The 24,025-nt window shown below is 41.2% G+C and overlaps 1 protein-coding gene across 1 annotated transcript in view; it reads left to right on the forward strand.

The window, feature by feature from the left end:
* Positions 1 to 24,025, forward strand: part of CSMD1 (CUB and Sushi multiple domains 1) — a 4,035,193-nt gene that overhangs the window by 1,924,906 nt on the left and 2,086,262 nt on the right. Inside the window, 1 exon segment of the mRNA XM_029596871.1 lies at positions 3,746 to 3,823. Coding sequence (XP_029452731.1) covers positions 3,746 to 3,823 — 78 coding nt within the window.

Here is a 24,025-nt window from a genome sequence, read left to right on the forward strand (position 1 = left end):
CGCTTTCACTCCATTGATATGGTTGATATTTCTTTATCCTAACAAATCTTTGAGATAATATGTTATTAAAAATATTCTTTCTCCATACCAACTTGTTTTGGAAAGAAAATATTTCTACCCACAATTTCTATCACTCTTGTTCAATTCTATAAATGTAAGTCTCTTACATTTACACTCAGCGGGTAGTGAGAGTAGATTGTCAGGCTGGAATGCGGCATCAGACCTTGGACCCAGCTCTGGCCTAGACCTAGGCCTAGGCATTGGGACTTAACCTCTGGGCCCAATCACGGCATTGAGCCATGGTCTGTATTGAGGCCCAGGCATCATGACACAGCCACTTTGCTGTGGCTTTGAGTCTGGGTCTGCGCTGTGGCTTACACTGAGGCCTAATTTGTCCTGGTTCGGGGAACCTGAAAACCGAACCAAATTTTCCAGAAATTTTGGGAAAATGCGGTTTTCGGGTTAGTGCACACTTACCTGAAATTCAGGTCCCCCAAATTACAAAGGCCTGAACCGCAGGAAATATGAAATTTCCTGCGGTAGACTGAAAACAAAGCCCAAACTGAAAGGTTCGGGCTTTGCACATCACTAATATTTATCGCAAATTGCATTATGTTTTGGGCAAATCGCACAGCTTAACACCAAAAAAAAGCTGCAATTATTTCTGGTGTTAAAAAATGTGCAATAGCGTATCACACTGCGCAATAATGCCTCTCATATTCATTAATCCCGCCCAAACCCTTCCCCCAGACACGCCCCTTTGAATAAATTTGACAAATTTGCATTTGTACTGTGCACTGTGATAACTATCATGGGCATTAACACCATAACACACTTTGATGAATGACCCTTTTAATCATAAATAAAAAGCATACCAAGCAGTCATAGCCAACAGGGTAAATCTGAGACAAAACAACCCTACCCTTTACCAGCATCCAGGTTTTAGTAATATGAACAATTACTGTTCCTTCTTCTAAAATGAAATCATGAATTTCTAAAAATGTGTTCTGCATATACCAAGCATTCAAAAGAAAACAGGAAAAAACCAATCAAGAAATAGTCCAATTATTAATAAGGGGAACCAAATGCAAAACCTGCTCAACATCACCTAACCTCCTCTGACTCTTCTTAAAGCCCAAATAATAATTTGACTAGACCCCTTGACCCATTGTTGTAGCAATCGTCGAGTCCCCTTCTTTCCACTCTGACTCTCATCTCCCCATCTCTATTATGTTTGTGTAGCATATGTACTACATTGAATGAACACACACATAGTAATTATTCTCAGAAACAGAAGTATTGACTAAATTAGACTCTGTATTCCATGTTCCGTGTATCACACTATCTCCTTTCCACAGGAGAACAAACTGTCACAGTACCCAACAAACAATAAAAACACATTCTCTGTCAGACAGGGTACCTTTCCTAAAGACACATACTACAGTAGTCTGACTCTTCTGCCATTCGCCCTTCTGATATACTGCAACACACTAAAAATATCAGCTTACAGCTTTCAGTAGAACTACAAGGCATACTACTAAGCAGCAGCACAGAAATACAATGAATAGGCTGGTATAACACTTTTTCTCAATTATCTTTTATAAACTGTTCCTGGAACTCTCAACTGAGAAGCAAATAACTTTACATCCAGTGCTTTGTCTCTCTGAAATTAGTTACACAGCTGGTGGATATTCAAGCATAAACATTAAACTGAAAAAAAAAAAAAGGAAGAGACAAGTCAGGGTAGGATGGTTAAACAACTGCTTGTAAGTGATTGTCCTACTCATTGCCACATCTTTCACTAGCTGCAGGTTGTCTTATAGTAAGTAAAAAAAAAATATATATATATATTGGGGTAGACTTTCAAAGGGTTACACACGTAATATATGTGCGTATCCCTTTAAAAACCCTCCTGCACGTGCTGAGCCTATTTTGCATTGGTTCGGTGGTGCGCACAAGCCCCGGGATGTGCGTATGTCCCGGGGCGGTCCTGAGTCCTCTGGCACAGCGGCCATGCTGGGGGACGGCGCACTGGCGGCCGGCCGGTACGCGCAAGTTACGCCTGCCTCGGGCAGGCGTACCTTAGAGAACAAAGGTGGGGGGGGATTTAGGTAGGGCTGGGGGGGTAGGTTAGATAGGGGAAGGGAGGGGAAGGAGGAGGGAGCAAAAGGAAATTTCCCTCCGAGGCTGCTCCGATTTCAGAGCGGCCTCAGAGGGAACGGGGAAAGCCATCGGGCCTCCCTTGGGGCTCGACACGTGCAAGGTGCACAAGTGTGCACCCCCTTGTACACGCCGACCCCAAATTTTATAACATGCACGCGGCAGCACGCACATGTTATAAAATCGGGTGTACATTTCTGTGCGCCAGGTAGCACGCACAAATGTCCCCCGCACATGCTCCTTTAAAAATCTGCCCCATTATGCATTGCTTTATGCTTCCCCCATAGACTTTAATGGCAACAAAAAAAAAAAAATAAATGAAACATTTTTCTTTTGCAGCTCTTTTTTTATTTTGTAACTAATGAATTAAAACAAATCAAAATTTTGTCTTTTTCATTTTGTTTTGAAACAAATGTGCCTCCCTACTAATAATTCTTAAGACATATTTAGTCCTTGATATAGGTCTTTTATTTTCTCAGACATTAAAACATTTTGTCTAAATATGATCTAATATTTAAACATTTTGTTTTGTGACCTACATTTTGTTACATACAGCCAACATAAATAAATCAGAATTAAACTTATATTGATAAGCAGTTATTGTTAACTTTTAAAATCATACATAGTAAATCCCCACAATATTTAAAAGACCATGTGCAGTAGAATGTGTCCGTGAGGCAACTAGATTCTGCTAGTGAAATTCCATTGTATATGCCATCTCCAGCAGAGATGAGACTGATAGGAACTAGCAGAGGGGATTTTTCCTGTATTATACCAGAACACCTAACCAAGCCCTGCTCGGAAAGTGAAGGACTATACCTTTAAAAAATTGAAACTCTTTTTACATTTGCTTTTTGATTAAAATTATTTCAGATCAATTTATTAAATATTAAGTGATCTTGAGGAGGAGGGAATCGTTGTTTATAAGTCCTATTTTTGGAATTGTAATGAGAAGTGTCATGTATAATGGATTTGGGGGCATAGGGAGTGGCTAATTAAAATTTTACTTGAAGCTGCAAAGGTGAAATGTCATGATAAGGGATGGTCTATTTTTTAGTGCATGTATGATATATTTTGACTATATTTAGTCTCTGTTGTGATCCTAAAAGTTAATGTATAATGTACAGGAAATAGATGGGATATAAAGTAAAAAAGTTTTAGTGATGAGATTACATTTATTCCATTGTATCCAAGTAGGAGATTAGCCTTCTATTGTGCTTTGTTTTATGGTGATGGTTAGATGTTATGCTTTTTAATTTTATTGTTTGTCTTTATTATGCTGATGTATGTTTATCATATTTTAGATTCATATGACATTAATGTTATTATGTGATGTAGATGTATTACTTATGGAATTTAAAATGATAAATGTTTATTGCTATGCTGTGAACTGGATAGCTCTCTGATTAAAAACATATAAGTGGAAACAAATAAACACCACTATGTAATATAGTAAACTACCTTTCCATCTACTGCATCTATCTATCTCTACATCTGTAATTGTTAGAAAATGCAATAGCGATGGCATTTTAACCTTTATAACAAATTACTTGCTATTAAATAGTTTTTCTTTTGTTCTTTCTAGTGAAAAAGGCCATTGAACTAAAGTCAAGAGGCGTCAAGATGTTACCTAGCAAGGACAGCAACCATAAAAATTCTGTCTGTAAGTTTTATTCCTTTCTTAGCATGATTTATATGACATACACAATTAAATAAGATTAAAAGTGGTTATTAAAACTTAATTGAATTTCTAATACTTGTATGTATAGAAATAGAAAAATATAATATTTTCTTACTATTGTGTTTTTGTATAATTATTTTTAAATGAAATCATCCATTTAGGGCCAGGCCTGTGGATTGGTAGCAGTGCTCTGCCCTGCTGAAGGAGTTGAGACTTCCACTCCCTAGGTAGAGGAAGGGGCTGAGGATACTGCAGAAACAATGTTTACATAACCTGGGGGGAAGAATTCATAGGTATTATCAAGTGGCTGAATTCAAAATTTAGGTTTGCAGTGTTCTGGAAGCAATTTTGGTTCATGGACCCTGATCCAGAATGTTTCTTCAATTACCAGACTAGTTACATTGAGGGAGGGGAAATATAAAATAGAAGAAATAATCCCAGAATAATTGAAAATGAAGGCTCATGGAACACGTAGTCTAGCCTTGGTTCCAACTGAGCTAGAATCCCAAAGGAGCAAGAGAAAACTTCTCGGCCAAGAAAAAAGACAAAATAATCTATTAGAAAATCAAAGTAAATGTTATATGGCTATTTCTCATCTCTGAGAACAGGATTGCCTAGTTTGGTCATACAGGAAAAAAAATGTATTGTCATATGCTGTCATCTAAATACATAAAATATTGGAAAAAACAATTGTTGCATGAGCCATCAGACACTGCAGTAAGCTATGGGTACTGTTTATTACATGCAATAAATGAAATATGAAAATAGTAAGTAAACTACTCTAAAATATGATTGTAGGACATTTGCTTTCAATCTGAATTATAATTATGTGTTCATATATTTAATTTTCTGTTGAAAAACTTTCTTTAGCACTTCTTGATTCATAACACATAGCCCAATATTATATTTGTTTATAATTGCAATAGTTAAATAAGTCAATAACAGAGGATGTATAAAGGAAGAGTGAACACTTAATAGGCATCAATAACTTTTGTTCTTTGATTATTTTTATATTATACCTTAAACGCTGCTTAGGTACTGCTGCAGAATTAGTGTTTGATATAATACCATGTATCAGGAGTGTTCAATCCCAGTCCTGAAGAACCACAAACAGTCCAGGTTTTCAGGATATCCACACTGAATAGGAATGAGAAAGATTTGTATGCACTGCCTCCATTGTATGCAAATCTATCTCATGCATATTCATTGTGGATATCTTGAAAATCAGGCCTGTTTGTGACTCTCAAAAACCACACAGGGTTATTTTCCAATCCGTGATAGGCCCTTATTGCGGCAATAAGATTTAAAATAGGGGAAGGGGAGGAGTCGGGACGGAGTTAGAGAGGGAATTATGCTAAGTGGCGGTGGTACCGCTGCCGGCGATAATGTTTCAAAAATTATTGCCGGCAGTAGCGTGGGGAATAGCACCACTTTTTACGGTGGCGCTCTGCTCGCGATAGCCTGCAGCAGGCCGCACCGTGGCAAGCGAAATTGCACCACCATGGTGCGGCCAGCTGCAGGCTATCACCCGACCGCCCCCTGATTTGTCCCCCCCCCCCCCACTCCCCTGTAGCACAGGGTTCATCATTCCACACGGAATGATGAATCCTGGCCATAGATGGCCACCCTTGCCATATATAGAAACAGAGCTCTCTGGATCATCATTGCATAGATTTAGAAGCAGATTTTAAAAACATACGCGCGCGCGTACTTTTGTTCACGCACCAGGCGCGAACAAAAGTACGCTGGATTTTATAAGATATGCACGTATCTTATAAAATCTGGGGTCGGCGCGCGCAAGGGGGTGCACATTTCTGCAACTTGCGCGCGCCGAGCCCTTCGCGCGCTGCCCGTTCCCTCCGAGGCCGCTCCGAAATCGGAGCGGCCTCAGAGGGAACTTTTTTCCTACCCCCCCCCCGCACCTTCCTTCCCCTTCCCCTACCTAAACCACCCCCCAGCCCTATCTAGACCCCTCCTACCTTTATCGGAGAAGTTACTACTGCCTCCAGGCAGTAGTAACTTACGCGCGCTGGCGTGGCAGGCCCCGACACAGGCCGCTGTGTCGGGGCACTTGGACACGCCCCCGGACCGCCCACATGCCCCCAGGCACGCCCCCAATCCCTAACCACGCCCCCTGGCCATGCCTCCGACTGCCCCTTTTTGCAAGCCCCGGGACTTTTGCACGTCCCGGGGCTTGCGCGCACCGCCGAACCTATGCAAAATAGGCTTGGCGCACGCAGGGGGTTTTGGGGTAGGTTTTCGGGGGGTACGCGCGTATATTATACGTGTACCCCTTTGAAAATCTACCCCATAATTTGCAGAATTTTTTGTAAGTTCATTGTATTACTTCTATTAATTTAAAGAGAGGCAGGCATATCTGGTTATTTCTATTGCCTATGTTCTAAAAAGTATGCTAAAATCAAATAGAGTAGGAGCTTACCACAGCCTGCTGAGCGATCCCTTGGTCTGTGCCATACCCATTAGGCCGTGATTCAGGCAGCCTGGAATTTAAGGACTTTGAGCCTGGGTTGAACAACATTTAAGCAGACGCCCTGCGATTTGCTGCCACCTGTGCACTGAAGCTCAACACCGAAGGGGTGCATCCCTAGGATACCATCTGATTTTACCAGTATAGAGAAAAAAAAAAAAAGGGAGAACACCTGCATTTTCTAGCAGCCTCTACTCCAGTCCCAGGCCCTCTTGCTGAACATCTGATTCATCCTGCTGCTCTTTTTGAGTCAGAAATACAGGAGACTACAGGTGAGATATCTTTGTTCCAGAGCTCCTATCCCTCCACCCCTCCAGTTCTTTAGGGATTGTTGAGAATGATCATACCACTAGACCGTTGGTTTGTCTTAATGGAGTAGGTCTAAATGGGAAAGCAGAAAATGGACAATTCCAACTTCCTGATATTCCCTTGTCTTTCCCAGAGATTGTGGTTATGGATGTAATTAACTCTGACCAAGTATCTCCAGGAATAATTAATATCAGAGAGGCAATTCCTATGCTGGCTGTGGTGAATTCTCCATCTGACCTAGGTGTTTTAGGGGCAAGAGAGCGTACTATTGAGCCCAAAGTGGTTACCATGGCGAGTGGTGACCCAGACTGTGACTTCTTTAGCCTTGATTGTGTGCTTATGCCAGAGACACAGTTTCTAAATGATCAGATCTTGAGAACAGAATTAAAAATCTTGAAAAGCAGTCTGTTTCTACTCTTAACTGAGTGACTAATCATCTATCTTCATTGATGGCAAATATGAAGGATTGTTTAATTATAAATAATAAGCTAGAATCTTTTGAGAATAATATATGAGCCAAAGAACTTTGTATATTAAATTTCCCTAAATCTAGGTAAATTTCTTCCATTTAATTATTAAAAAAAAATATATAATTGAGATTTTACAAATCTTATCAGACAAAACTAAAACTTTATCAAAATGTTCTTATTTTCCTGAGTTTAGAAAAGAAGGTAAAAAAGAAGGTAATATGGATATTTTGACTTCTTTTGATAGTTCTAACCTTATAGCCTTTGTTCAGGATTCTCAAGACAATATTGCCACCTGAGCTACTTTGATAGTCACCTTTGTGTTAGATATGGATAAAGAGTTAATGTTAAGGTCATGTAGTAAATATAAGGATACAGCTATGTGGACAAAACGTGCAGATATTTCCTGATGTTTCCTGGGAAAACCAAATATGTAGGATAATTTTCTTAGGGGGGCATCATTTTTCTTAAAATTCTCATGCAAATGTCTGGAAACCTTTCAGGGTAATAAGTACATTTTTACTGACTCCATCCATCTGGAGACCTTTATTGTGGGTAAGCCTTCTATAACCTGATAACTCCATGCTTTGGGGAGCTGGATTTAAAGACAGTTTGGGGTGCTCACAGGAAAAACATTCTTTGAACAACCTCAAGTCTTTAAATTTGATTCAAAGATAATTGCATTCTCTAGCTCAGTATGCCTCCATCGTAGTTGCCTAGCAAGAGCAGAAGCATCAGCAGAAGCACAGGTCTTGGATCATAGTAGGAAGCTACAGCGATCCTGAAGGCCAACTTCAAATAAAGGTGTGGGGTGGGGGAGGTGGGATAGAAGGGAAAAGGTTTGGGTGGGCATTGGGGGGAATCTGGAGCCCGTGAGATTTAATTTTTTAAGTATGAGGGGAAGCAGGAGCATGGGGTGGGTGAGGGGTACTCCCAGCCCCAATAATTATTTGTTAACATTAAATGAGCCATTTTTTTTGGGGGGGAGGAGCAAGTTTGGCCCTGTAGGGCCTTTGCAACTCAGGTGGGAGGGAGGCATGGGACAGATCATGATGTGAGGGTTTCTTTTTTATTTTAAATGGAACCTTACTTAATCGGATATATTCTTTTTTTAATATATCCAGTTATGTCTAAAGTTATATGGCCACCCTAGGCCAAATAACTTTAGACCTGCTTCTGAGCAGGTCTAAAGTTATACGGTTAACTTAGCTGGATATACACGATATTCAGTTAAATTAGCCAAATAAGAGGATCCCTCCCTGGAATGCCCACAAAATGCCCCTTTTGAATTTGGCTAAATTATAGCCAGATACCAACTTATCTGGCTATAATTTAGCTGGATAACATGCACAATATGCTGTATAACCCATTTAGGCCTGGATTCATCATTGTTCACAGAATGATGAATCCAGTGAAAAAGGGGGTGGGGCAAAGGGGGGTGGGCCTGCAAAAGGCTGCAGCCGTTCACACCACGGCGAAGTGATTTTGCCTTTCGTGCAAATAGCGCCACTGTGAAAGTTGGTGCATTTCGCCGTGCTACTGCTGGTGTTAATGTTCCTCACATTATCGTCGGCAACGGTGCCTCAGATGACTCCTCCCCCTCCCAACCCTGACTCCTCCCCTTCCCACCCCGACTCCTCCCCTCCAGCTAATTAGCATCCTATCGCACGCGAAAAGCCCCTTAGATGGATATCTTGTGAGTTATCTGACTAAATGGCTTTTGAATATGGACCTCTATTGCATTCTTCACAGAGTTTTCAATGTCTTCACTACACTGCGGGGTTTATCTCTATATAACATTTTGTATACTAACACAACTATTTTTAATTGTACTCTTTGACTTAATGGAAGCTAGTGCAATTCCAAGAGTACTGGACTTCTATGTTCTCTATGACTAACTCTGCTTAATATACTTGCAGCCGCATGCTGGACTAGCTGCACATCATGCAAATGCTTTTTGGGCAACCCAATATACAGACTATTGCAGTAGTCTATCTGCCTAAAGATAAGCGACTGCAAAACCAAGTGAAACAACTACTTGGTTAACAATGATTTTAGAGGTATCAACTTCTTAAGTTTGAAAAATGCTTGTTCGCACCAATTATTTAATCTGAGGGACAACATTTAATATGGAATCAATAATAATTCCAAGGTTACATACTTCTGAACTGATCTACAATGATACTCCTGCCTAACATAGTGCATTGCTCAAATCTGGCAGTGAGGCCTTGCCTATTCATAGTAATGAGGTTTTGGCCACATTTAAAGACAATCGGAAAGATCATAACCATTGGTCAATAGTCTCCATACATTCTTGAACATTCAGGAATGGAAAAACATCATGGCCAAAGCAGATACAGAGTCAGCTTTTTGGTTGTTGCCAACACACCCAAGTAACTTTTTGCTGCTGGGGTTTCACTTTGATGGGGCATATTACTATGACAAGTCTCTGCCAATGGGCTGTTCAGTATCCTATATGTAGTTGGAGACATTCAACTCATTCTATGCTCAGCCACGGGGGAAGTGTCCAACTTAAGATCCCTGCTGCACTACTTAGATGACTTTCTATTTGTTGAGAAAGGAGGTAACAACTGAATGTGCTAGGCTTTTTGATATGTTCCGAGGTTTAGTCTAAGATTCAGTGTCCCTTTGGCAGATAAGCTGTCAAATCTGGTGTTATATAGCAAAAACGTCATGCTGAGACACATGAGCTCCTTGATAGGAAGCCTGGGCCTTTGTGGTGCGGGTTATACAGATAGGCTGGGTTTTCTTACACCACTTAGTTTGGACCATGGTCGGACTGGTTCACGAGTATCACCACTTGCATATTGGTAAGCCCTTCAAGGAAGATTTGGCTATCTGGCAAAAATTCCTCAAGAACTTCAAAGGCATCTCAGCATGGTTACCCTGGCTGGTAAGCAGCAATAACCAGCAGCTGCTCTCTGATGCTTTGGGAGGCATTGGATTTGGCGTATACTTTAAGGGGTCATGGTATACAGGCCCACTGGCTGGAAGAGTGGGAGCAGAGGGGGCTAACCAGAAACCAAATTCCTTGAGCTCTTCCCTATTGTGGTTACAGTGCACATATTGGGAGAAGCTCTGAGCCACTGACAAGTAATCCTTTGATGTGACAATGTGGCCACAGTGCAGTCCATAAACAAGCAGACATCCAAATACATCCTGGTATCAGAAATGCTGAGGGAACTTGTTCAATGTTGTATGTGCAGGAATATTATGGCACGAGCAAAGCATATTACTGGAACATGCAATGAGATTGCAGATTCTCTCTCTTGTTGCAAGTAGTTGACATTCAGAAGGATGGCTCCACAAGGAGATGAGGTTGGACAGGAGGTCCCAGTGCAGTTATGGCCCATCAGAACCAGACAACATGTAAAATGCTGTGAAGATGCATATGTCCAGAACTTTGAAAAGGTGACAGTGTTTCTGGGCAATCACAGCTGGATGGGTGCTGGAGAATCACAGCTGGATGGGTGCTGGAGAATCTTCTGATCAGCTGTATAGTGCAGGGAAAAACAGCAAGGCCTATCCAGGAACATGATCTGCTCATACCTAGTAGCATTGTCATTCTTTATGAAGCTTAAAAATGGTTGCCCAGAAGTACAATATTTTGCTGTCAAAAGAATTATACAGGGATGAGCCACAGAGACTGTGCCCCACCACGACACATGGCGGCTTCTGTCACATAAACTGCTGCTGTGACTTTGGAGCATCTTGCCCAGTGTGGCCTTCAATGGGTTTGAGTCCATGCTCTTCCACGCTGCTTTCTCCTTGCCATTCTTTGGAGCATTGTACATCGGAGAGTTCATTGCACCATAATGCAGGACCATGAAAGTTAGAAGGCTACATTAGTTGAATGTCACCTTAGAAGGAGGCAAGACGGTATTGCGTCTGAGACCGTCAAAGACATATCAAGCAGCAAGGAGTCAAGTTATCAAGCTGATGGCAGTCCCGAGTTTAGTAACATGTCCAGTTTATGCTGTGATGACATCCATGGCCATACCCCTGAAAAGGGATGGCCTACAATTAATACACGGAGATAGATCCTCCTTAAATTGGTACCAGTTTGCAGCTGTGTTCAAAAAGGCCTTGACAGCAGCAGGGTTTCAGAGTAAGGGATTCGATACTCACTCATTCCATATCAGAGCAACATCATGCGCAGCCACAGCTGGTCTTCCAATATCAGCCATCTAGCGATCTAGGGTATACATGTTGTACATTTGTCTCAATGATGGTTCCCCCTGCGCTTGCGGAAATTGCGGTTCCTGAAGAAGCCTAAACTTTCTTCTTGCTTACATCCAGCCACTATTTATTGTTGCTCCACGCCGATTATCGGCCACTCGTTCATTGTCCATGCCCGTAGAAGCACTGCTCAAGGGAAGTTCTGCCTGGATCTTAGGCTATCAGAATAAGGTTGGGTGGTCAGGTGGCTGGGACAAAGGGGCATGCACTGGCATCAGCTACAGTCTTTCCTTCAACCCAAGCAAGCTATATCACCCCCACCAGACCTTCTCATTATCCACCTGGGATGCAATGACTTGGGGAATGGGACAGGTCTGACCCTGCTGAACACCATTAGGGATGACCTGAGCTGGATAGCTATGATGTGGCTGAACACCAAGATCTGTTAGTCTTGGATTATTCTTTGACAGCGAATATTGGGTAGTGGATGGTAGGGGCAATATTGCGCCAAATTGAACCATCAAGTCACAAAGGCAGTACAGAGGATGGATGGATTCCACCTGCAACATTAATGAGTCAGTGTTCATTATGCATATCTGTATGTGCAGGACAGGGTACACTTGTCAGACATGGGCAATGACCTGTTTTTGTAAGCTATATAGAGAATATTTGGTAATATGAATGCTTGTGGCACAGCCTGTTTGGGGGAACTCCTCATGTGATGGCCAGTATGTGGCATCCTAGCACATTCATGAAGAGATCCCTATGGTGGGGGTGGCTGAGTCGAGAAAGAGAGAAAATGAGAAGTGGGAAGGTGCCCTTAATGAAGTTAGCAGTTAGGGTCACACCTTGCAGTGGACAGCAAATGGGGTTGGATGTCAGGCCCGAGCATTGGGCTTTGATAGTTCCACTGGCCAGAAGGCAGGATGGGCTGGATGGGCTTGCACGGTGACTTATTTGGCACTCCTCCCAGGAGGACCAACTCCCATACCTGTTGGGACTTGTGGGGGTGAGACCTAAGGACAATAATCTTGGGTGGATGCTCAAGAATACATTTAGTGGCACCAACCCGAGAAACAAGTACAGTTAGGCATGGGGGTCTCGGCACCCCAAATTAGATTTCCTTGTTAGGAATCTAATAAACAGATGCAGACATCTGCATCCAATATAAGTGCTGGGTTATAATTGTTTCCTGTTACTGTTATGGTTTTACACATGAGTGGGGGAGGCAAGGGAGGAGAAGGAGCCCTGAGTGTCCATGATGCCTCAGTTACTGCCATATTAAACTTCAGATTAAAAGCTTCAGTTATAGTTCTGTTTAATAATGGAGAAAACAAAAGCATTTCTCTGAAATAGCTGCTCAAAATGCTTTTATAAAACATGAGGGATAATTAAAACCGATATATAGTGTTTTTTCTCATTCTAAATCATAATATGGGGTTTCCCAGTTGTGAAATACTTCCCCTTTTCTTTGCAAACTATGCAGTCTTAAAACATATATAATCTTCCTTACAACTCAGCTTTACTCAACTGCATAAATTGCTTCATAAATCAGACTAATAAATTATGTTGCATGTTTCTAAAAAGGCCTATTTCACTGCAGGAGCTAAAATATTTTGTAAAATGTAATGTGAAAAATCTTGCTGTGAAGAAAGCTGCAGTCTAAATATATTTGTGAAGGAAAGCATCATTTGCAACTGGAAGCAAAACAAGGTGCTTCATCAATTCTATGATATAATTTACATATACAATTTCTAAAATAGTAAGTAGAAAAAAGATTCAATTAAAATCCATAAAACAAGATGTAATCTGATTGAATTTCAGGTGGTTAGATAGAAATGGGATCCAGCTAGGAATAAAACATTATTATTGCATACGCTAGTTCTCACATGCAATTATAGAAGATTACTGATTCTCCAAAGTGAGTGCTTCATATTCTTAGCTGTAGAGCTGAATTCTGTGGGATCATAAGACAAACAATAACCAAGGTTGTCAAAATCTAAACTATACCCTCATAAACTGTCATTTGCCATTTTTAAGGTGAGTTTCATTCAGTTTTAGCTCAAACTATGCAAAGATAGCTTAAACTACATTTTGAAATAGTGTGCTAAACTGAGAGGTTTTGCTTGTGCTATTTCATTTTAGTTTATGCTATTTTAAAGTAATGAATGAAATGAAACTGAAAAAATAAAAAGAAAAGAAATGTTCTCTCTGCTCATCCATACTAATTTTCAATATTTGAAGAGCTCGGGTAAATACTGAAAGCCATCCTGCTGTCTAGCCACAGAGCTAGGTAGTTTGGTCAAAAGATTCACAAATTTACTGCTGCTGTATATAACCTAGTTTCACTATAGTTTTTACTGCTTACATTGTAGATTTTCAAGTAACAGGGTTAAGTAGAAGGAATTTCAGCATTAGTCAACCTAGATTAGGTAACTATCCTTGAACATAAGAATAGCTGACTTAAATCTACAACCATGTCAAACCCTTGAACTGTTATTGCCCTCCCTCCCCCCCCCCCACCTAACCCCTGATGTGTTAGCATAGTCCCCTCAATCAGAACATGATCCTTCACAGTCCCCCACATTAATTTCCCTCTGGATCTGCAAAATCTTTTCCTCCACCTTCTGAACCCATGTTACTCAACAAAATCCTCCCCTTTCCACAAACTGAATATCCCCTCCCTCCACAAGTTTACAATGTTCCAACAAAGCCCTCAGGACCCATCCAACCCTCCCACCATCCCACTGATGGCATTTGGAACTCAGCACTAGAGCAGGGATGGGGAAAGTGTGACTTCTCCTGCCACCTATGTCTGGGGATTTTGATGGAACATGGAGTGGAAGAAGGGTTTATAATTTTTCTGGGAAGGGGTTGTGGAGAGCGTTGTTGAAACATTGGGGTTTGGGGGCTGAAGGGAGAAATAAGAAAATTTGCTAATCTGAAGATGGTGCTTTGTTGGAAAATTGGGGTTTGGGTGGAGGGAAAAAGAGATTGTGGCTCCAGGAGAGTTTTTTTGGACTATCAGGGGTTTGGAAGAGGATGGAAAGAAAGAAGCTGTAGCTCTAGAGAACATCTGGGGTTTATGAGATGAAAGGAGAGGGCTCATTGTTCTGTGGGGGAATCTGATAAAATATCATGGGTTCAGGTTTGGGGAATGGGAGGAGATTGTGGCTGTAGGGAAGGAGAGAACTTTGTTGTAACACTGGAGGTTCAAGATCAAAGCAAAATTTCAGTAGCGTGTCCAGCTTAAATATGGCTAGCTAGCTAGGTTAACATAAGCTAATTTTCTTTCACAATATACCATTGGCATTCTACTAAAACTTTTATCTCTTAGTGCTTCTTAGTGACTACTTGATTCTTTCAGGCATTACCCACTTAGATCCAGCTAGGTTGTGTCTTTCTCTTCCATTGACTAATCAACAGACTTACTAAGCTTGTCTGCCCTCATGTCAAGCAGCATTCTGAGGTAACTTGGCAGTCAGCTAGTTGGGTGACTGATGATGATGATCACTCCAACTTCTGTTCAATTTACTGCATGCTACGATCTGAGAGAGGGTCCTCTCTTATCCTGAACAGAAACAATGTCAAGGAGAAGCTCTCACTCATCATTTGCATCCCCCCATTATACTGTATCGCCCTTGACTTGGGAATATCACCATAGGAATGAGGAAATCACCATGCTTGAACAATTTCTCTCTCCCCCCCCCCCCCCCCCCCCCCCCCACACACACACACTATTTTGAAGATGCAGCCTTGCTAATGTACTATAATGCATACCTTATCTCCAATACCTTTTGGAAAGTATTATTAAACAGATTCTCTCCAAAGTCATAAAGGTAGAAATCATCATCCTAAAATAATCCAGTGCAATCCATTGCAATGCATGCATTGCATATTCATCTGCCTGTCAGATCTGTGTGTTTACCATCCTCAAATCTCTGTATCATAGCTTTTGAAGCTTCCACTGGTGGTAAGGGAGGATGTCCTCCCAAAGAGTACTGAGCCAGGTAACTTTAACTGTGAGGTCTCTATCATCATTTTTATCAACCACAGACAAGAAAGGCCTCTGAGATAATTACCCTGTAAATGTATTATCAAAGGGCTCATATGATTCCAGTGAATTCTTTACTTCCTCATCCCATGTACTTGGATGCCTTTATCCCATCCAACCTGACTTCTTTAGAGCCTTTCTTTTGCTTGCTTGCCTGCCCAGAAGATGAAGTGTCTTATGATCCACACCATCACTCGCCATGCTGTTAAGCCTATACAGTTTAATAAAAGAGTTAAGAGACTGAGCTAGGGTCTGCCCTGGGAACTTTCCTACCCTGTCACAAACACGCATAAGTATTAAATGCAGAACATTTCAAACACCCAGTCCTCCATTATTCACAAAAATAGCATTTTCTACCCCAGTTTCAGATTTTTGGCTAGCTGTTCATTGTTCTCCCCACCATTCTTTGAGGTAGCCACTAGCTTACTACTCTATTGAGCCCCCAAAGAAGGTAAATAAAGATAATTAGCTGAACAGATGAGTCTCAAAAGGCATCTCACACATCACCAGAGAGGTAGGCTATACTTCTGCTAGTACATTGTAGGTGATGGACACCTCCAGTTACACACTGGCCCAACTCATCCTTTGCCCATCTAGGCACAATTGTTTTTACTTTTCCTAGCCCCAAACCATAGTGGTATGCCACAGTTTCCCCTCAACAAATTTGTCTCCCCAGACTGGAGGATATAGTAGACCACAATGGAGGACAGAACCATACATAGCAGAGAGATTTTTTTTATTTTTTTTGTGTTACTTAGGATATAAAATCTATTTTAAATGGACCGCATGTTCTCATAAAAATATATAGTGCTGCTGTTTTCTTCATAATCATTGGTCATGCATGAGGGCTCATTTTCTATACACTGTATATCCCCAAACAAAATGTGCTCATTTCACTTATCAATTGTTGATGATTAGTTGCATAAACAGACTTTAAATCTTTTTTTTATTTATGAATTTTACAAAAATTAACACAAGAATTCTTGTGTCAGAAATAAATTGAGAGATGTGCCATATAATAAATGTTAGATAACAACCTGTAGACATCATATTAACATGAGAAAGAAGAAAAATAGGTAATCATCTCCACATATTTCTCAAATTATTTATAAGGAAAAAAGGGGAAACAAGAAAGAAACAAAGTGATAAACATTGAAATAGAAAAAAGGAAATAGAGAAGCATGTCAGACATCATCATTTCCAAATTGCCATACCATCTTAATGAGCTTCTTGTGAATGTGAATCCAAGAACAGTCACAGTTGAGAAGTTTCAAAATAAAGATAATTAACATTAAGATGTTTCACTAAACATTTGCATGGATATCTCTAGGTAAAGTGTGCACCTAACGACAAAACCTCAGATCGCATGGAGAGAAATGTATTCCTGTGATCCTGGGTTATTCTAGTTAAATCAGGAAATATCTAGTCCTTCTGATCATAAAATGATAGCGATCTGTTATGAAAGAAAAATCTAAGAATGGCATTTCTATCATTCAGAAAAGTGAATGAGACTAATGAAGTTCCTCTTTTAGATATAAAAACATCTTGTGAAGTCTCAAGAAAGACCATTAAATTTAAGGAAGGATCTTGTTCTTGTTCTTCATGAGTGCTAGCAAACAGTTGTGGCAAAAAGTAAGCTTTATTGATAACAGGCATTGCTTCTTTAGGGATCTTGAAAACTTGTGAAATATAGTTATTGAAAAGTTCCATAGGTGGAATCAATTTGAAAACTGGAAAATTAAGAACTCTCAAGTTCAAACTTCTCATAGCATTTTACATATTCTCAAGATTTTTAGATTGAAGTAGATCAAACTGAACCAAGGCATGCAGACAAATGTGACTCCAAAGCTTCCATCTTACCCCCATGTAAAGCAATCAATTTATCCCTAACTGACACACGCTGGTTGGTATCCAAAGAAATCTTTGTCTAAGAGAAAATAGAGGCTTCTATAGAAACCAGGGCATTCCAAACATCTTCCAGTGTAATAACTGGAGGCTTAGTTAAAGAAACCTTTGGAGCCAAATAATTGTTGGTATCCAAGCCTCCTTTCCTTAAGGGAGAATTATTAGTAACTCAAACTCCTCCACATAACATTGGTAAATTCTGCATCGGGAGAATATTAGGTAGAGATGTGCATTCGGTTTTCCCAAATTAGACAATTTCAACAAACTTGTCTAATTTGGCATGGTTTGGGGACAATGAAAACCGCAAAGAATTTTTCCAAAATTTCTCGTTAGTGCACGCTAACCCAAAAATCGGGGGCCCATGAAAAAAAAAACCCGAACTGCAGGAAAAATGAAGTTTCCTATGGGGACCTGAAAACGAAGCCTAATATTAGGTGCAATTCCCGGAATGGGGGTAGAAAAAGCACCTCTATCAAACCCCTCCACTAAACTAGGATCAGCATCAGTCACTGCGGTGGTGCCCCCAGGTCCTGGAACAGCCCGATCTAAAATGGGGCTTACCAGAATCTGCACCCTTCAATGGGCATCTTAGAGAAAGGAGGAAATGGCATATTAGGCATGCCGGGGCTCAGCCTTTGGCATTGGCGTCTTCAGCCTATGGCATTGGCGTCCACTCCCCGTCAGCATCTGACGGGCCACCACTGGTGACAAGATCGATTTTCAGGGAAAGAAACCCTTGATCCGAGACTGGAGAAGCTGATCAAGGGAGAAGCCTGAACAAGCTCCCTCATCTTGGCTTTCCTCTTAGTATGAGGCATAAGGAAAAAGAAATACCGAAGAACAGAGAGAGCTCCAATCCAGCTACTCAGAAGGCAGCCATCTTGCTTCCCCGCAAACTTTTAATCTTTAAACCAGTGTTCCAAAATGATGTCTCTTAATGTCCTTCACAACTAATCTTTAAAAAGTCTCCCCTGCACAGGCTGTGTTTCAAAGAATCAAAACTTCTGCATCAGGAGGACATCTACATTTCTTCTCTAAGAGCTGATCTACTATAATGTTTTCTTCTTGTGGCTTCTGATATCTCAACACTTACACACCATCACCATTTTTTTCACGTGAACTTTAAAATGGAAAAATGGCAGCACTCTTTTTATTTTATAAAACTGTGTCTGCATCTTGTTAACAAATATGAGGATCATGTGGTTCATTTAAAATAGATTTTATATCCTTCATAACACACAAAAAAAGCCCTCAAAATAAAAATACATTAATAGTGTTAAGAGGGATTGACTTATTTAGTATATAGATTTTGTGTCTCTCCCATTTGGACTGTTATTGAAGTGTAGGCAGAAATGATGTTTAAAGGTGATGATTCAGAGCAAAGGAAACAAATCTCAGTGAATCTGGAAGATATAACACGGCAAATTGACATACTAAAGAGAGGCAAATCAGCTGGACAGAACGGGATACATCCCAGAGTACTGAAAGAACTGAAATATGAATTTACAGACCTATTATTATTAGTCTGTAATCTATCATTAAAATCAACTATGGTATCTGAAGATTGGAGGATGGCCAATGTAACGGCAGTTTTTTAAAAGGTTTCCAGCGAGATCCAGAAAATTACAGAGTAGTTAGTCTGATGTCAGAGCCAGAAAAAAGGATCAAAATTATTATAAAGATCAAAATTGCTGAACATATAGATAGTCATAATTTAGTGGGGCAAGACAACATGGGTTTAACCAAGGGAAGTGTTGCCTCACTAATCTCCTACATTTCTTTGAAGAAGTGAATAAACATGGATGAAAGTGAGCCAGTTGATACAGTGTATCTGGACTTTCAGAAAAAAATTGACAAATTACCTCATGAGAGACTCTTAATCTAATTTAAAAAGTAATGGGATAGAAGCCAATGTTCCTTTGCGGATAGAGAACTGATTAAAAGATAGAAAACAGAGAATAGGCTAAATGGTCAATTTTCTAATTGGAGAAAGGTGATTAGTGGAGTGCTCAGGGATCTGTTCTGGGACCACTACTGTTTAACATATTTATAAATGACCTAAAGATGGGACTAACAAGTGAGAAGACCAAATTTACTGATACAAAATTATTCCAAGTTGTTAAATCAGAAGAGAACTGTGAGAAATTCGCAAAAATGACCTTCGGAGTGAGGAAACTTAACCAAAGTTGAGATTTGTGCAATGTTCTCTCAACCAAGCTTGATGTTACCCAGGTTGGTTGAGAGAACATTGTACAAATCTCATCTTTGGTTGTGTTTCCTCACTCTGAAGGACATCAAATCTTCACAAGAGTGTACTGTTCTGTTCGTACTTCTCACTCTGAATGTCAAAGTGGCCCCTAACCTCTACACTACTACCTAAACCTCACCTTGAGTAACTAGGTGGGCCTCATATAGAGGTATAAATACCTAACTACTAAGAAGGCCTTATAGCTAGGCTCTCTCTCTCTTTCTCTCTCTCTCCCCCCCCCACCTCCCATGGTTGTAGATAGGAAATACAATTCTGGCACTTATCACAAAGTGCAAAAGGTTATCACAGTTTGTGCTAATACCTATGTGAAGTAGAGATGTGAATCGTGTCCTCGATCGTCTTAACGATCGATTTCGGCTGGGAGGGGGAGGGAATCGTATTGTTGCCGTTTGGGGGGGTAAAATATCGTGAAAAATCGTGAAAAATAAAAAAAACGTAAAATCGCAAAACTGGCACATTAAAACCCCCTAAAACCCACCCCCAACCCTTTAAATTAAATCCCCCACCCTCCCGAACCCCCCCCCCCAAATGACTTAAATAACCTGCGGGTCCAGTGGCGGTCCGGAACGGCAGCGGTCCGGAACGGGCTCCTGCTACTGAATCTTGTTGTCTTCAGCCGGCGCCATTTTCCAAAATGGCGCCGAAAAATCGCGGCGGCCATAGACGAACACGATTGGACGGCAGGAGGTCCTTCCGGACCCCCGCTGGACTTTTGGCAAGTCTTGTGGGGGTCAGGAGGCCCCCCCCAAGCTGGCCAAAAGTTCCTGGAGGTCCAGCGGGGGTCAGGGAGCGATTTCCCGCCGCGAATCGTTTTCGTACGGAAAATGGCGCCGGCAGGAGATCGACTGCAGGAGGTCGTTCAGCGAGGGTTCCGGCGCCTCGCTGAACGACCTCCTGCAGTCGATCTCCTGCCGGCGCCATTTTCCGTACGAAAACGGTTCGCGGCGGGAAATCGCTCCCTGACCCCCGCTGGACCTCCAGGAACTTTTGGCCAGCTTGGGGGGGCCTCCTGACCCCCACAAGACTTGCCAAAAGTCCAGCGGGGGTCCGGAAGGACCTCCTGCCGTCCAATCGTGTTCGTCTATGGCCGCCGCCATTTTTCGGCGCCATTTTGGAAAATGGCGCCGGCTGAAGACAACAAGATTCAGTAGCAGGAGCCCGTTCCGGACCGCTGCCATTCCGGACCGCCGCTGGACCCGCAGGTTATTTAAGTCATTTGGGGTGGGGGATTTAATTTAAAGGGTCGGGGGTGGGTTTTACGGGGTTTTAGTGTGCCGGCTCACGATTCTAACGATTTATAACGATAAATCGTTAGAATCTCTATTGTATTGTGTTCCATAACGGTTTAAGACGATATTAAAATTATCGGACGATAATTTTAATCGTCCTAAAACGATTCACATCCCTAATGTGAAGCACTAAGATAGCACACTTTGCAATAAACAGCCTATTAGCATAAAACACATGCCTTTTCCTATCGCATGCAATATTTAGTGCATTTTGATAAATCCAGGCCTAAATGCATTGCAACTTATTCAAAATTCAGCCACATGATTTATCTCTGTTTATCCCAAAAATATTCATATCACTGCAGTTTTAATTCATATATGCTGGATCCCCATCTGCTGGTGCATTAAATTTAAGGTTCTCACAGTTGTCTTTAGTTCAGTTCAATGTCTATTACCACATTGCTTTCCTGATTTGTCAAGTTATTGTTCTTTACATTTTCTGTGTTCTTCTATACATCTCCTTGTTGTCCCACCTCATAATATGTTACATTTAAAGGAAACCCAAGATAGGATGGTCCAGGATGCAGGACCTAACCTCTGGAATGAGCTCCCAGATCTAATAACAGTAGAAAATGACTACCATATTTTCTTGTGTATAAGTCATGGGTTTTTTTTCCATCAATGTGTCTTATGCAATGGTGCAACTTATGTGCTAGTTTTTTTTTTTTTTTTTATTGCTTCCCTTTCTCTCCCTCTCTATTTCTCTCATTGGAACCCTGCAAGGAGAAACACAGGTGTGTCTTATATAAAAGTGTGACTTAGGTACTAACTTTTTTGTAAAAATGGCTGTTTATAGAGGGCTCTCCTTGCTGAAAAATATCCTTAAAGTGCAAAGTGCTCAAGCATATGAATTCCGCTTTAAATACGTCCCTCCTGATGCAGCCGCGTTCGGTGAAACACGGGTCCGTGTCGGGGGCCCTGTTTTAACATTATGTCTCTTTAAGCAATGGAGTTGCCGCCAATAAAGTTTTGAAAATTTCACAACGTTGAAGTTGTTTTGGGACTCATTAAAATTTGCTGCGCTTCCCCCTTTTTCTCATTAATGTATATTTGAAGTGCAGCATTTACTCCAATTTCTTTTTGTTTATAGAGGGGTGCAACTTATACAACAGTGTGACATATACTGGAAAATATGATACTAATATTTTAGAAAATCTTTGAAGGCTTATATATTTTCCAAAGCATTCAATTTACTAATCAAGAACAGGAACTGATTTTAGGGGCTGTATATGATCACGGATTGTCTTGGCAGGTATCATAGTGCTTGCAGTCTCAAACTTGTCTGTTATTGTCTGTTAATTGTTTTGAATATTTTCCTATGTGTTTGTTTTTTGTTATATATTTTGACTTTTATGATTGTTTTATTGTAACCCACTGCATTTTACAGATCTGTGGACTAAACATTTAATAAATAAATAAATAAATAAACAAATAAATAAACACAAAGTGATGCACATAGAGAAGAGGAACCCAAACTATAGTTACCTGATGCAAGGTTCCACATTAGCAATCACTACCCAGGAAAGATCTGGGCACCATCGTGGATAATATATTGAAGTCCTTTGCCTAGTGTGTGATGGCAGTCAAGAAAAAATAGAATGCCAGGGATTATTAGGAAAGGAATGGAGAATAAAACAGAGAATATAATAATGCCTTGGTATTGCTCCGTGGTGCGATTGCACCATGAATGCTGTGTGCAGTTCTGCTCACCGCATCTCAGAAAAGATATAGCAACATTAAAAAAGGTACAGAGAAGGGCTACCAGAATGATAAAGGGAATGGAATGATTCCTTTATGAGGAAAGGCTAAAGAGGTTAGGGATCTTCAGCTTGGAAAAGAGATGGCTAAGGGGAAATATAACACAGGTCTATAAAATAATGAGTAGATTGGAACTGGTAAACATGATTTAGTTGTTTAGCTTTCAAAAAGCAAAGACTAGGGAATATGCAATGAAATTACTATATAATACATTTTAGACAAATAGGAGAAAATACTTTTTTTCTCAATACATAACCTCTGGAATTTGTTGCTGGAGAATGTGATAAAAGCTGTCGGTATATTGGGTTTAAAAAGTTTTGGATAAGTTCCTGGAAGAAAAGTCCATAAACCATTATTAAGGTGGACTCGAGGAAATTCACTGCTTTTCCCTGGGATTAGCAGCATGGAATCTATTAAATTTAGGAATCCTTCTAGACACTTGTGACCTAGATTGGCCACTGTTGGAAATAAGATGCTGGGTTTGATGGACCTTTGGTCTGACCCATTTTATGTTCCTATGTTCTCAGCTACTGGGTCTAAGGGTGATTTTTGATGTTGAAGAAGAGCTCCATCTGTTCATAGTCATATCTAGATGTTATCCAGGTCATGAGTGCTATGGTTTAGTGCAACAATTAGCAGAATGCTTGGTTTTGTTATGAACCAGGAGGTGGACCCTTAGTCCGAGGTAAGGTTAATGCTACCAAAGAGAAAATGAACCCTCTCTGGTCCCTACCGTCAGAGGGCAAGGCTTGAGATATGGTAGTAGACTGAAGACTTCACCCTGGAAACTCGTGGTTCCCCCAGGAGGAACCTGTAGGAACCCAGCCGCTGGGACTTAGGAGACTCACCGAAGACTGAAGGTAGGTCCGGATGCAGGTGCCTCCTACAGGTCGTGGATTCTGGATGGCTGGCGCCTCCAGCAGGTCATAGACAGTCCAGGCCCATGAGTCAAAGAACAGTCAAGAGCCGGTTCCAGGGTCGAAGTCCAAAGAAGGGGCGAAAGCCGGTCCAGAAGCAAAACAGGAGAATGGTCCAAAGCCAGTCCAGGAGTAAATCAGGAGAAAGGTCCAAAGCCAGTCCAGGGTCAAAACCAGGGAAACACCACAACCAGTCTGAAGATCCAAGCCAAGGAAGCAGTCCAAGAAGAATCCAGAGCAAGATGAGGAACGGAACCAGGGCACGGAGCACAAGCGACTACCTCACAAGCCTCAATCCCAAGGCAAGGTCTGAGGGTCAGAACTTGCCTTAAATACCTGAGCCAATGGGTCCACTTCAGGAAGGAGCCACGACAACTTCCTGTCGTGGTCCCTTTAAATAAAATCTTCATCAGTGCATGCGACTCTAGTAAGAGAGGGGGAGGAGTCAGCCCGGCATCGTCGGACCACGTGGCCAGGCTCAGCAACGGCCACGCAGAGAATGTCAATGGGAGCAGCCCGCTCCCATAG

This window comes from Rhinatrema bivittatum, chromosome 3 (assembly GCF_901001135.1).
Source record: "Rhinatrema bivittatum chromosome 3, aRhiBiv1.1, whole genome shotgun sequence".
In the NCBI taxonomy this organism is placed as follows: domain Eukaryota; kingdom Metazoa; phylum Chordata; class Amphibia; order Gymnophiona; family Rhinatrematidae; genus Rhinatrema; species Rhinatrema bivittatum.